A 14,671-nucleotide genomic window follows, 5' to 3' on the forward strand; every position below is an offset into this window, starting at 1 on the left:
GGCCTGCACTGACCTCTTGCTGGAAGGCTGAGAAGGGTGGGGGGGGTTAGGTTCTGGCAGCCTCCTCTTCAGGGCTGAGTGACCCCTGGGCTCAGCAGCCCCCTAGAATTGCTGGAAGCAGCTGGTCCTCCATGGGGACCAGAGTGAGGGCTCGTGGAAAGGCTGGTGGTGAGGTGCTGCTCCTTTGTAACGGAGGGCAAACCGCATTCCCTCCCTGGTGGTCCCCCTCAGAGGCGCTGCCCGGCGTGATGAGTGCTGGTGAAGGCGCTGACCAGCCCAAAGGGACGTGGGGCCCACAGCACAGGGATCTTGCTTATTCTGAAGAAGGATGTCTGGAGCGTAAACGGGTCCTCCCTCGCTCTCCCACCCTCTCACTGGCGGCTGGCCCTCTCCACCCCAGGACTCCGGGCCCCCAGTTCTGGCCCAGCCCCCAGAGCCACTACCACCCCCCAGCCTGGCTCTCCCTTCCCCCACCCCAGTCACAACTCTGGCACCAGCTCCCCACCATGCATGCCACGTCCACCCGGTCCAACCAAGACCCCTTAGCTCCCCCCCTCCGGCTCTGGGAGGGAAAGGCCAACAAGACAATCACTCCACCACAGACGTGTTTATTGGCAAAACCTATAACCAAGCATCAAGGGGAAGGGTGATAGCAGAGTGGTCTTTCCACTTTCCTTAGCAGTGCTCAAGGAGTGGGGGTGGGGGGGGTTGGGGCGGCATCCCAGTGAGGATAACCACACCAGCAGCTAACGTTTACAGAGCGCTTCCTCTGAGGCCTGAGGTCAGGCTGTGCTAAGCATGCGCTTTACTGTCTCATTTTATCCTTACAACAATCCTACAAGGTAGGTACCATTATCGTCCCCACTTTCCTGATGAGGAATCTGAGGCATAGGACGGTGAAGTGGTGAGAGGCGGCTCTCAGCCTTCAGGGCTGCACCTGAGAGCCTCCCGTCAGGGGCCCCCAGCCCCTGGTTCTCCGTTTCAACCAATTCTCACCACTTCCAGTTCTTTCAGCTCTTTTTTATATTTTTGTTTTGTAAAAAAATAGATTATGCCCATACTCTGCAGAGCCCACTGGCCTTTACCCCAGTTGATCAAATCTGGGTTCTCCCCAAGATTCAGCTGGGGTGAGATCGTGGACAGCGCGTCTCAAACTAGAGGCCTGGGTGTTTGTGTGAAGCCAGAGTACAATGAGAGCTCTTAGAAAATACAATCAATAAATTACAAACCTCCCTCCCTTCCCCCGCCCCGTTTCCTCCCACCCCCCCCATCCAAATCTAGAACAGACTGTGCATTGCCCCCCACCCCCCCACCCTGCCCCATGGCAGCGTCTCGTCTCAGTTGCCTCTGTATCTGCGGGGTCCGGGGGCCCTCCATAAATGTTTGTGGAATGAATGAATGCGTGAATGGGAGGAGGGAGTGAGCACTTTGGAGTCCTGAGTCCCAGCCTTGATTGTATCCTCACCTGCACTTTGCCCTCACCAGGACACCTCCCTCTGCCCCAGAGAAGAGGGTCCCCGGGATGGGGCTAGGAACAGAGAGGGGGAGGTGGGGAGTCAGCAGGGACATCTCTAAGCATGGGAAGGTGGGTGACTGAGGTAGAGCATAGGGCTCTGGCCTCGGAGTCAGGAGACCTGGTTCAGATCCCAGCTGTAAGGCTCAGGAGCTGTGTGACCTTGGGCCGGCGGGAAGAAGAATGATGACTACCATATGATAGTCCTTTCAGAGTTGACAAGGCCCCTTTTTCACATTTATCTTTGGTCCTCAGTAACCATCCTGTAATGTGGGTATTATTATAAATATACCCATTTTACAGAAGAGGAAGCAGAGGCTGGAGAAGTCAAGGGACTTGACAAGGTCACACAGCATGCAGGAACTTGAACCCCACCCCCTCTACCTCCCTTGCTCCTGCCCCTGTCTTCGCTGTGAAGAGGTTGGCTCAGATCTAAGTCCTCCAGCTTGGGAGCCCCACGTGGCAGTGTGGTGGCAGGAGAGACTGCACAGTGAATTCCCCAACGTAGACCCTACTGACCATCTCCAGCCATAAAAGCTGGTTTACCCCTCATGGAAGGGTTTCTAGACACCCCTTCCATCCCCCACCCACAACCCCGGGGCTCCAGTTGCTACCCCAGGAGGAATCTGAGAGTCCATGAGATACCCGTGAACTTCTGCTTTTCCTGGGAGAGTGGGGAAGTGGGAGGGAGGAGGGAGTTCGGAGGCCCATGCCTTCCCCTCACACGGGCATGGTCACCTCGTTGTATTCATCCCGACCCTCCTCTTCATCGAAGGTCGGCTTGGCATCGTCAGCATCCAGCTGGAGGGTAGAATAGGAAGGAGAGAGGGTGAGCTTCCGGGGCGGGCTGGGGCAGATGAGCCCTCCCCCCAGTACTGAGAGCACCTCTGGAATGAGGAGACGGCCTGGCTCTCACTGGACCTTGGACAAGTCATGTCCTGCCCTCTCAACGCCTAGGTTTGGTCTGGATGAGTTGTTTCCAAAGCGTGAGGGGCCCCTGGGGATGTGGCGCCCCGGCAGGGGAGGGCCTACAGAGGGTGGGCAGGACACCCCTTCGCCAGGGTAGCCCCACGGCAACTCTCACACCGTGGGAGAATTCCAAAATGACTCAGAAAACCACAGGCTGAGTTGCTCCACGGTCAGGACAGCTCACGGGGAACACACCCTGCGCGCTTCTTAACCCCTCCCTGCCCCCATGCTCTGGGGTCCGGGCCTCCTGCCTCTGCCCTTCCTTTGCCCTCCCTCCTGCCCCAGGTCCGCAGGGTAAGGGTGGGGAGCAGCCACGCACACACTGGAGCTCCAGCGTCCTGAAGATGAGCGGCAGCAGGAGGCGGCGCAGAGGCACCGTGAGGATAAGGACGAAGGGCAGGGACAGCGAGGTGCTGGGGAAGGTCTTCACCGTCCACAGCCCTGCCAGGCAGATGATCTGGATGATCGTGAACAAGTGCATGCGCCAGGTCTTCACCTGCAGGTGGAGGTGGGGGTTACTGCCTGCCCCGCCCTGGGGCCCGGCAACCCCCCCCCCCCCCCCCACTCGGGGCTGGGCAGCCAGGAGGGCTCTGTACCCGTTTGACGTAGGGCACATCTGGGTGGTACTTGGATGGCTTGAACAGAAGCAAGACGCGGTCAAAGAGCTGGATGCCGCTGAGGGACGTGACCCCCATGTAGAGGAAGATGCCAAACAGCACAGCCAGGGGGATGCGGGACAGGATGGGCCCCATGAGGATGGACAGGCCTGCAGGGAGAACCACGAACTCTTAGCCCTGGGGGCCGGGGGGGTGGGGGCCCAGAGGGCTGACAGCATCAGGGGCTGGGGAATGAAACCACAGGTACCATATGAAGCCCTTTCTGTGGATCCTCTTAATAGGTATTACCCCATTTTGCAGATGAGGAAACAGATTCAGAGAGGTGAAGCAACTTGCCTGAGGCCACACAGCTACTAAGTGGCAGATCAGGGAGTCAAACTCCTGCCTGCAGGACATCAAAGCCTATTCCTTTAGCCTCAGGGGTTCACAGAGGTCAGAGAAGCCCAACTTTTCTATCACCCCAGCCCAGAATGCCTCCGTCCCCCTCCACCTATCCAAACCCTAACCCTTCTCCAGCTAACACCAACTTCTCCTCCTTTAAGAAACTTCCCTGGCGACTCCATCAGTGACCATGGCGCAGCCCACACTGAGCCCGGCTGGACTCTCAGCTGCTCCAGAACTTGGATCGACCCCAGTGATCCTCTGTCTTCTCCTCTCCCACCCCATATTATGCTCGGAGCTCTGCCCTTGGCATCAGTTACAGAGCAGCCAAGCTAGAGAGACCGCAGGGGCATCTAATGAACCCACTAATGGCACAGAGAAACTGAGGCCCAGGATGAGGAGGGATACTGAGTCAGCAGCAGAGCAGGGCTGGAACCCACTGTTCACTAAGCTTATGTTGGATAAAGCTCGAATACCGGGTCCTATCTAGAGAAGGCCTCCGTATGGAGCCCCCCTTCCCCTCGCCCACTTCCTCCCCTGCTCAGATGTCTATCTCCGTGCTTGGGCCTTGGGCATTTCCTCCAGAATTCCCTCATATGAACAAAGGACCCTGGGGAGACATGGGCAGGGGGTATGTGGGGAGAGCCGGCTACGAAAGGGTGGGCAGGGCTTCAGAAGGCCCTGGATCCTAAGAGGCAGAGGCTGGGGGCCAGAAGCAAGGCCAGATGCCAGAGAGTGTGGCCAACCCTTACTCACCCACGAGCACAGCAACCAGGAGCCCACTGATCCGCTGCTCCTTGACCTCCTGAATCCGGGCTGCAGCCCCTGGGGCGCTGGCCTTGCCCATGACAGTGAGCGCGTTGGCGTGGGTGACAGAACGAACAGTGGTGGCACTGAGCCAGGGCATCCCAAAGAGGGCAGCCACACCGCCCATGCCTATGACCAGCAGCAGGTCCAGGTGGAAGCCAGAGCCCTTGATCATCCTGCGCTCTGGTTTGCTGATAATCAGCCTTGGGGGGTGTGGGAGGTCAGGGGTAAGCAGTGGTCTCCCTCGCCCCCACCCTCTTTGCCCCCTCCCTCCTTCTCCATACTTGGGTCCCTCTGTATCTTAGTTTACCCTGCTGTGTTCCTCTCCCTTGGAGTTCCTTGCACCCCTCCCTCCCACCCTCTCTGGAGAATCCAGACTCTAAGAGTAGAAGGATTTCAAGATATCCCCTAGAACGTCCACAGGTAGATTTACGCTGAAGCCAATGAAGCTGAGCTGGTAAAGGTCCCTTCTGAGGTACGCCACCTCATTTTGCAGTTCTCATTTTGTATTCTTTTTCTTAAAAAGGCCTCCCCAAATTATACCCTGTCAGGTCCCACAGAACCTGCCCCTGCCCCTGCCCATCCATCACTCCTGCTCATGAGGAGGGCCCCAGGTTCGACTAAGACTAGCACTCAGTCCTTGCGGTCATGGCTGCCTGGAGCCTGTCCCTTTCCCTGCCCCAGACCCTCCCGGGCCCAGCTCTGCCCCTGGCTCTTACGTGGTGATCTGGGACTCAAGGAAGATGAGGATGAAGACCAGCATGGCAGGCAGGGCGGAGGCAAACATCATCCAGATGGGGAAATGCGCATATATGCCCAGTGGGTGGATGACCCAGCCCCGGGCTGAGGAGTTGGACACTGAGAGGCCTTTAGGCACACTGAGTTTCTGTGGGAGGGGGATTCTGGTGAGAACACTGGGGCAGGGGAATGGGGGAAGGGAGGCAGGGAGAGCCAGGGTCCTGGGCACTTGGGAACTTACTTATACTGAGCACCTACTTTGTACCCAGTCACTGCACTAAGCCCTTTACATACATCTTCTCATTCCCCACTTTATAGATGAGGAAACAGGATCAGAGAGGTTGTGCCGTTTGCCTTGCATCACACAGCTATTTGGTGGCAGACCTGAGATACATAATCAGATCTGCCTGGCTCCAAAGCAGATTCTTTCCTACTGCCCTGGGTTAAGGAGTAAAAAGGCAATTTGACCCAGGCCCTTGCTTCAGCCAGAGGGGTCCTGTAGGGCTGTGGGAAGAACTTGGGGCTCTCGGGGGAGGCAGGGATGAGTAAGTAAGGGGAGTTCTAGTTGGCTTCATGTTTGGGAAAGCTGTTCTTGGGAGGGGGCATACTGGGAGAATCAGCTGACAGTAGGAGGAGAGTGTCACCTGGGTGTAGGTGTCCTCGATGAAGAAATCCACCATGACCATGATCAGAATGGAGATGGGGACCCCGAAGTCCCCAATGACCCGTCGCAGCTAAGGGCAGGTGGAAAAACCCAGTCAGCGCCCAGTTGTTTCCCCACCTCCTGCCTCCCACTTGCCCCCACTCCTGCCGTCTCTTCATGCAGGGGGGCCTTGCTCTTCCCAGGGGACCCATCAACATCTAATGCCTTGTCCTGCACCTCAAGGTACCTGCCTCCTTTCTTCTTTCCCTGGCCCAGCCCCACTGCCGGCCCCACAGCTTCTCCACCCCTTTCTAAGAACTGTCCCTGGCTCCCCACTAGGTTCTCAGCCTGGGTAGGCTGAGAAGGAGAGATGGGCTTGCCTGAAGAGTGAAAGCCTAAGTGAGGAGGGGTTCAGGGAGGCTTGGAATGGGGAATGGGAATCTAGGGTAAGAAGGAGAGCTAATGGCATTGAGGAACCTGGAAGAGTGCTTTGGACTGGGACAGGACAGTGAAGGCAAGAGCAGGGCTGTGGGGGGAGAATGTACTGACCACACCAGGGAAGTAGGAGCTGTTCTTGAACTTTCGCAGCATCATGGCGAAGAAGAAGGTGCCAGCCATGAGCACAAGGGAGAGGAGGGCTGTGTTGGGCAGGGGACCCTGAGGTTTGGGCACCACCGTCACATTGTGGTCATAATGCTTCTGAAGTGGATGGTCCTGGAAGATCTGCAGCAGAAAACCAAGGCATCCTATTCTTCTCATTCATCTATCAATCTGTCCATCATCTATCCATCCATTCATCCATCCATCATCCACCATCCATTCATCCATCATCCAACCACCCACCATCCATCCATCAATCTGTCCATCATCTATCTATCTATCTATCTATCCATGCATCCATCCATCATGCATGCATCCATCCTCTTATCTTCTTCCTCAACCGACAGGGTAACAGAGGGACAATGGGATTCACAAGCTTGGTTTTCAGGAGTGGAGACCAGGCTCAGCTTGGGTGGGGCAGGCCACGGTGGCAATGAGTATACATGTGCATGTGAGCACGCAGGGTCTCAGAGACATAAGGCGGGTGGGCAGGAAAGAAGTGCCAAGGATGGGGTGCCTGGGTGGCTCAGTCGTTAAGCGCCTGCCTTCGGCTCAGGTCATGATCCCAGGGTCCTGGGATCGAGCCCCGCATCGGGCTCCCTGCTCTGCGGGAAGCCTGCTTCTCCCTCTCCCACTCCCCCTGCTTGTGTTCCCTCTCTCGCTGTCTCTCTCTCTGTCAAATAAATAAAGAAAATCTTAAAAAAAAAAAAAAAAAAAGAAGTGCCAACGAGGGTCCTAAAAAGGGCTTCAAAGACTTGGAAACAGCAAGCCCCACCAACCAACAGAATCAGAGGCAGACATGCGGCGTCCGCCCTCCCTGCATATCCAACGCAGATGTCCAGGTAGGCATAGTTGAAGGTGCTGGAGCTGAGGAGGCAGGGTGCTCCACCCGCAGGCCCCGTGCTTCTTGAGGGTGAGTGCCAAAGGGGGCGGGGGGGCAGCAGAGCCTCTGGGACCCCTGCTGCCCCTCCATGAACGCACTTTCCCGTGTTCAGTCTCGCACACACACTCGCCTGTGGTCACTCTGGGCGCGGTTGTGACCGGGACATGCGCACACGGAGGCGCCACGCCCCCGCCCTTGGGCACAGGCGCTCTGCGCGGTCATGGCCAGAGTACCGGCCCAGAGGCAGCTGGGGTGTCCACGTGAATGTGGTCACAGCCACGCACGATGAAGACACGGCCACACACGTGCCATAAGGACACATGTGCAATGACACGCACGGCCACATCGTTTGTGCACAGAGTCGCACACACACGTGCGTCCGCACTGCCACGGCCCCCACCTTGATCAGCTTGACGAAGGTCTCATAGATGAAGATGAGGGAGATGAGGAAGGAGAAGATCTCTTGGGTGTAGCGGGAGATGAAGCGGACCAGGAAACTGCCCTCGAAGGCCACTATGAGCACCACGAACAGGACCAGCCAGAAGCCGATCCACACGCGGCCCACGATGTACTCCAGGTTGTGTTTAGTGCAGAACTGCAAGGGGGTCAGAGAGGCCTGGGTCAGGCAGGTGGGCCCAGGCACCGTGCATCAGGCAGGTGGGGCCAGGGCCGGTTACAGGGTCCGAGTGGGGCCAGAACAGAGCTACCAAGAAAAAGGCTTCTTCAAACACGAGCAGGGGTCCTGAGAAGCCAACCACAAGCAGGGGCTGAGCCGCGAGCAGGGCGAAGAGAATGCCCTGCACCGCAGTGGAGATGAGCAGCTCCGACACCCCCATCTGGTTCTGGGTCTTTTCTCCTGTGGGTAGAAGTTACAGGGTGGTCAAGGTCAAGAGGTCGTTTCCAGGCTCTAATAGAGCATTGCACGGGCAGGCTATGGTAGGGGTCCAGACTGTCCCATTGGGTCAGAAGGCAGGGCCGACACAGAGGCCAAAGGGTCAGAGGTGAAGGTTAGGGAGTCATGCAGAGGCACTGACCCAGGAGGCCACCGAAGGTGATGGCAGGTGACAAGGCAGCAAAGTAGATGAAGATGACAGCAGCCAGGACCTGGGGGCTGAACGCGTCTGTGATGTCACTCAAATAGTGGGGGTAGCGGCGCCGGATGTCACGCACCAGGCCCCCAAAGAGCAGGCCTGTCCGCCGCAGAGGGTCGTCTGGCCCAGCAGGGGCCCCTGGGCCCCCATACAAATCTGTAGTCAAGGACAGGACCATGATCACAGGGGGTCACGGGAGGAGGCGTGGGGAGAGAGGAATCGCGGGGAGAATCTTCTGATGGGAACTGGGTGGCCGTGGAGGCTGGGAGGCATGAGGACAGAGAGAGGGGACACCCGGGTGTTGGATGGGAGGAGGGGAGGCAGGGGCTCGCAGGGCCGTGCTGGGGTCTCTGAGGGTCTGTGGGGGCTGCGGGGCAGGTACCCAGACCCTTGTAGAAGCGGGGCTCGGGCTTGGCGGGGCTGAGCAGGTAACGCCTCCTCAGCAGCTCCTTCTGCACGGGCACCAGACTGAGCAGGGCCTGCTCGGAGGGGGCTTCGCAGGGAGGCAGCACCAGGCTGCAGTCCAGGAAGCCCTCCAGGTTGCGGACCAGCTCCGCCTTGCTCTGAGCCAGGTAGGCATCTGTGCGGAACACCTGGGGGCCAGAGAGAGGGTCAGGGCTGCCGGGACCCGCTAGATGAAAGGACCCAAGAGTCCACATCCACGGCCTCCGGGAACCACAACCCTCTCTCCCGGCTCCTTCTTGCTAGGAACTGCTTGCCCTGCTGCCCCCCTCACTTCCATGCCCACCACAAAAGGGTTTTGGGGAGGCAGACAGGGCCTTGAGTGGGGAAAGGAGAAAGCACTAAAGCAAACGGGGTAGCTTAGAGCAGACCAGCTGGAACTAGAGTAGGCCAGATGAGGCCAGACCTAACTGGGTGGACCCAGGTCAGAGTGGCCCTAGACAAGGCCCGATCAGGCAGGGCCAGGCCAGACCACCTGCCCCTGGCCAGACAGGCTAGAAGCAGCAGGGTGAGACGGAACGTGCCAGTCTAGCACAGCTCCGGTGAGCCAGGCCCGTCCAGGGAGTGACCTCAGCTGCCACCCAGCCCTCAGGCTCCCCCCACCCCTCCCCAGCCCTTCCTCACCCTCTCGGACATGAGGGTGGCCGCCGCCCGACCGAGCTGGGTGTAGTCGACGTTGGGGGCCTCGGGTCCCAGCAGCACAAAGAGGAAGCGTACAAGCACGGGGAGCCGCACAGCCTCCAGCTCCGTGGCCTCCCGCAGCCGCACGAAGCCCAGCACCGGGCGCTCCAGGAACTCTGCTCGGCCTGCGAGGGGAAGGGGCGGCGGGAGGCGGTCGGGCCAGGCTGAGGGGGTGCTGCTGGGCCCATGCTTCGGGAGAGGGGAGAGGGAGGCTGGGCCGGGACAGGAGGTATAGTGTGGGGGGTGGGGGTGGGGGTGGGGGGGTTGGGGTGGAGGCCCCAGCTCTTACCCACGAGCACCAGGGTGGCCTCCGAATCTGGGGGAATCTTCTCTAGAATTCCAGACGGGGAATGCCCTTCTGTGCCCTCCTGTCCCCGTTGGAAGGAGGCCAGTGAGGGGAGTCCCCTGGCCACTCCGAGCATCCAGCCCCCTCCTTCCCTAACCACTCTGTTTCTAACCCTGTTCAGGTGGGTCGCTTCCTGGCTCTCCCCACAGCCCTAGTACGGCCTCACCTGTTCACAGAAGATCTCCGTCTCTAACGAGGGGTGCTGGGAGAGCAGAGGCTGTGAGGGGTTCCCGGAACGCGTCAGAACCGTGGGCTTCACACCCTCCAGGGCCTCCAGGTCTCCGGCATGGCTGCGGAACACACAGGGGACACGGGCTGAGTAAGCTGTTCGGGCCGGGCTGTTAGTAGCTCGGAGACCCATGGGGGGGGGATCAAGTAGCGCTTCCCACTGAGCAGACTGGAGGGACCCTGGGGCAAAAGGACAGTCAGCCTCCTTTGGCAGGGTGTTGTGGATGCGAGTGGGTGGTCTCCGTCTGGAATGACCGGGTGGGGCCAGGTCGGATGGAGGGAAGGGCCTTGAGAGCCTGCCCTCCTGAGGACCAGTAGCCCCCACATCTGAACACGGAGACACGGCCTCCCCTCAAGGGGTGTCAGAGGCAGGAGCCATCGTGGAAGAAACGTGGGCCCTGGTCTGGGGGGGGAGGGGCCCCCTGGGCCTCCAGGGAGAGCTCGGGGCCATGGGCCGGGGAGGCGGGCCCTTGGGCTGTGGAGTCCAGGTCCTGGCGGGCAGGGGCACCTGTGCCGGAGCAGCAGGACCCGGAGCAGCAGGTCTCGGGCCTCAGGCCGGATCTGCTCCTCGTAGATGAACCCGTCCAGCAGCTGGTTGGCCACTCCTGCCAGGGAGGTCTCTGGCAGATCCAGGAGGACGGTACCTGCAAGGGGTGGAGGGCTGAGCTGGACGGCTGGACGGTGGCCCCCCGGCCCGCCACCGCACCGTACGTGCAGGTCTTGGGGAGGGGCCCGGCGGGGCTCACCCTTGGCAAAGGCTTTCTGCAGCTCCAGGAGGCTCCAGAAGGTGAGGTAGGACAGGTGCGGGCGGCTCCAGACCCCGTCCTCCCTCAGGTTCTCCTCCAGCCGCACCCAGTGCGCTGCCTCCATCCACCGCAACTCCTGGTTCTTCTCATCCATCACCAGCTCCTGCAGCTCCACGTACACCTGCCGCCCCACAAGCCTGAATCAGTGTCTCGGGCCCGGGGCAGCGCCCTGCGGAGACTGGCAGTCCAGGGCTTGGTGGGCATTCAGCAGGCTCTGAGAGATGTTTGGAGGAGGCCCAGAGTCCTGGAGCACTCAGGGCAGACCCTGAGCTCAGAGGGGACTGGCAGGAGAAGCAGCCTGGGTGTGTTAAGCGAGGTAGGAAGTAGGGGGCCGGGTACAGCCCACAACTCTGGCTCTATTCCCCAAATCCCTGACCAGACCCTTACCCCATTTCAGAGGCATTTGGAGAACCTCTCGACCAAAAGGGGTGCTAGAGCGGACACTTGGGAGGGGCAAAAAAAAAAAAAAAAAAAGGAAGCCTTTGGAGTCATCGGGTGGGTCTCCTGCCTCCAAGACTGTTGAGTGGGCTCAGCATGCACTTGGGTTTCCTTGGGGCCAGCTGGCCGCTCCCAGGGGCCTAGCTGAGGGCAGATCCAATTTCCTAACCAGCTAGACAGTCTGATGCCCAGCAGGGACGCGTGGGGCCTGGGCAGAGGGGCACGTATTTAATCCTGTGCTTCCCCAAGGAGCCCCTGACAGCCCGGCCAGGGCCAGAGGGCCGCGGGAGCGCAGACCTCTGGCAGTCACTGTATCTCTGCCCAGGGAGCTCCCTGCTCAGTGGAAGAGGGACCCAGGTCTCCCCCCTCAGCAGGGGTGTCCTCTTCCCTTCTGCCTATTTCCCGGGATGCCAGCTCCTTCTCCGCCTGTTTGTGGGGTTCCCCCATGCTGAAGCTGGGCCTATCCCTCTTCACCTCCCTTCTCCTGGTACAAGGGTGGGTGCCCCAGGCAGCACAGAAAAGAGAATTGGGCGATGCCGGGGGTCCTCACCTCGTGGGTGGCTGCGCGCGATGTGGCGTCTGGGCCTGGGCTGGTGTCGTAGTCTGTGGCTGTTGGCTCAGCGTAATCAGCTGAAAACCCGGAGGCAGGTTAGTGTTGCCCCCAGATAATCCCCCCCCTTAGGGTCCTCCTGCACCACCCACAGTGAGCCTCCGAGAGCTGCCCCAGATGATGCCCCACTCCTTCCCGTTGCTGCTGCCTCGGACCCGGGTGCCCGAGCCCCGCCCCACCCCTGCTGCTCAAGGGTCTGTGGTTCCCTGTGCCTGTTCTTGGCCCAGCCTGGCCCTTTCACGCCCCATCCGAGCCTTGGGAAGACCCCTGGGAGTCATCTTCAGTGGTGACAGAGAGGGTCACCTCCAAGGTGGAGAGTCCTGAAGGGCAATTCGCCGGATTCTCCTTGGATCTCCTCCCTCTCCTGCCACCTTCTGGGACCAGCTTCCCTTCCTTCTTCCTCCCTGCCTCAGCAATCCCACCAGCCCAGTACTTCTCCCTGTCTCGTAGTGGGGCTCTGGGAGCCAGGGTGGGGTCTGCCTTATATTGCCCCCCACTCCCCACCCCACTCCCAGCTCTCATTTCCCAGAGGGGCCTCTTATCTTCAGTACCAATTGCCAGCACTTAAGTCGTATTGACAGTAAACAGGTCCCCACCTGGGGCTCCCCAACTGAGACCTTGGCAGGGCTGGGAAGGTTTCCCGATGTCTCTCTGCCCTGGGGGTCCCCATGGCCCCTCATTTCTCAGGACCTCTAGGCCCCCAAACAGAATGATGTTCCCAGAACAGGCCCTGGGCCTGGCCTAGAAGTCAGCATGGGACGGGCACAGATGGCATGTGGGCTCATGCCCTGTCGCAGGCGGGCCTGGCTGCCCTGTCCCAAACCAAAGGGCCCGGCCATGGGTGACTAGTCCTGTCCCCTGCCCCCCAGTCCCCTCCTGTGATCATTTCAAACAAAACTCTGTTTATCCTTCAATCAGCCAGGATTGTGGGAGAACTGGCCCTGGGGCTTGGGGGGGATTTGTGGAGAAGGGAGAGGACAAGTTCCCTTACTGTCTCTGTCTGGGGCTCAGCAGCTCATCCCAGCAAGAGAGAGAGATGGGGCTCACCTACTGGCTCTTCCACCTGAAGCACAGGGACATCTGGGTCTTCATACTCCTCCTGTTCCAGAGCATCCTCCAGCCCCTCTTCATGATCCTCCTAGAGGAAGTGGCCATCAGGGCTGGGCTGTGAAGGGCTTCTCGAGCCACCACGAAGGTAGGAGTCCAGGGTTGGGTTCCCAGAGCCCCCAGATAGGAGCCCGGCAGACACCACGAAAGACTCACCTGCCAGTCCTCCATGGTGCTGTCCTGATTGTCCAGTTGTCCACAGCGATCCAAGCCCCCAGCATAACCCGCACCTCGGGTCCCTGCAGGGGGGAGCACAGGCTGAGTGAGGCCCAGGGCATCCTCCTCCCAGAGGAGGCTATATTTGAGTCAAGGGGGATCCCAGATGTTGAGAGGCAGTGGGGTCAGGGGAAGAAAGTTGGGGGGGTGGGAAGGAGCTAGATTTGTGGGGTGAGAGCAGGTGTACAGGGGCCGGGAGAGCTGGGGCAGGAAGAGGAAACTTGGCTGGCATCAGTCAAAGGGTGTTTGAGAGGATGGGGTGTCCTTCAAATTCAACTCCTTCTTCCATCCACCAGTCCTCACCTGGCTTCTTTTCCTGTCCATCCCCTGGACTTAGCCAACTCCAGGGGCATGACCTGCTCTTTCTTCAGGGAACTTAATTCCCCTGAGAGTCTTCGCAACATACCTTCTCCCAGAAACAGCTACTTTCTCCTAGGCATGGGGCTGTAGCATCCTTGGGAGTGGCTCACAGGTGTTGAATGAGGTGGCCCTGTTTCTCTCCTCCACCCCTTCACGAACTCCATCTCTCTTGCTCGCTCCCCACCTATCCCATTGGCCTTACCAAGCCCTTTCCTGCCCCAGGGCCTTTGCACACACAGTTGTCCACATCTTCAGTGACCCTCTGCCCCCGCACCTCATCCCTTCTCACATCTCAGCTCTTCAGATTCCCTTCTTGACCACCCTAACATTCACTAACCCAATCTGTCATTTTCTGGTTTCTTGATTCACTTGTGTATATATCGTCCGAGGAGGCCTCTAGAAGGGAAGCCACTCGAGTGCTAAGATCCATGTCTCAGTCCCCATTGAATCCCCTACTCCTAGCAGAATGGTTGCCACAGAGTAGGTGCTCAATAAATACGTGCTGGGTGAAGGTAAGGGTGGCTCCCCCTTGCAGGCTTGGGCCTCTGGAACTGAGGAGTCAGGATGACTAGGACCCAGCCAGGAGGAGACCAAGCCCTGTGTCTCAGGTTTGCTCAGTTGTATCTCTGGCAGAGAGGAAGGTATGCTCACCCCAGGAATGTGAGGCCCAGCCCGAGGGGAGCACAGAAGTCCCCTAGGGTGGCCCCAGCCTGGGTGTGGAGGGGCTCCCTTTCCCCCTCACCCAGCAACAGGGATTGGGGTTGGGCGACAGACGTGCCCACTCTGTGCCCACATGGCGCTGAGCAGTGGGAGCTGAGATGAACAAGACACTGTCTCTCCTCTCGAAAAGCCCTCAGCCCTGACTGGGGAGGCAGCTGGGAACACGTGACAGGCAAAGTGCTTCAGGAGACGATACGTCCCCCAGACAAATGAGAGATGAGCGGAAGGTGTTGGGTGCCAAGGATCATATGGCAGGACAAAAGGTAGAATGGACTGGTGGGGTTGGGGGTAGAGTGTCTCTGAGGGGGGAACCCTGGGGCTGGGCCGAGAGGCACTGGTGGGATCTGAAGGGCTGGCAGGTGGGGAAGGATGGTCCAGGTGTGAGCATGAGCATGCAGAGGTAGGCGCATGCCAGACGGGGCTGGCTGCTGTTGGGGGGAAACAGGGCAGGGAGA

The 14,671-nt window shown here is 59.5% G+C and overlaps 1 protein-coding gene across 1 annotated transcript; it reads right to left on the reverse strand.

Moving 5' to 3' along the window:
* Nucleotides 1–2,233: 2,233 nt before the first annotated feature.
* SLC4A1 (solute carrier family 4 member 1 (Diego blood group)) lies at nt 2,234–13,149 on the reverse strand. The gene is made up of 19 exons (XM_032396614.1): nt 13,077–13,149; nt 12,861–12,951; nt 11,754–11,833; nt 10,706–10,886; nt 10,468–10,603; nt 9,898–10,021; nt 9,675–9,750; nt 9,329–9,510; nt 8,625–8,835; nt 8,186–8,398; nt 7,859–8,007; nt 7,552–7,746; nt 6,218–6,391; nt 5,670–5,759; nt 5,007–5,173; nt 4,237–4,490; nt 3,079–3,248; nt 2,802–2,978; nt 2,234–2,314 (listed from the first exon to the last, which is right to left on the reverse strand). Exons 1-19 carry the CDS (start codon nt 13,089–13,091, stop codon nt 2,234–2,236), a joined length of 2,766 nt encoding a protein of 921 aa, XP_032252505.1. The 5' UTR covers nt 13,092–13,149.
* Between the last annotated feature and the right edge of the window lie 1,522 nt (nt 13,150–14,671).

The sequence above is a fragment of the Phoca vitulina genome, unplaced genomic scaffold (assembly GCF_004348235.1).
Source record: "Phoca vitulina isolate PV1807 unplaced genomic scaffold, GSC_HSeal_1.0 scaffold92, whole genome shotgun sequence".
In the NCBI taxonomy this organism is placed as follows: domain Eukaryota; kingdom Metazoa; phylum Chordata; class Mammalia; order Carnivora; family Phocidae; genus Phoca; species Phoca vitulina.

Bases quoted from the DNA above. Each gene is read 5' to 3' on its own strand.
- SLC4A1 (XM_032396614.1), bottom strand. The intron at 9,751-9,897 runs GTGAGGCCGTAC...CGGGGACAGGAG, and splicing joins CGGAGATCTTCTGTGAACAG to GGCACAGAAGGGCATTCCCC. The intron at 9,511-9,674 runs GTAAGAGCTGGG...TTCCCCTCGCAG, and splicing joins GGCCACCCTGGTGCTCGTGG to GCCGAGCAGAGTTCCTGGAG.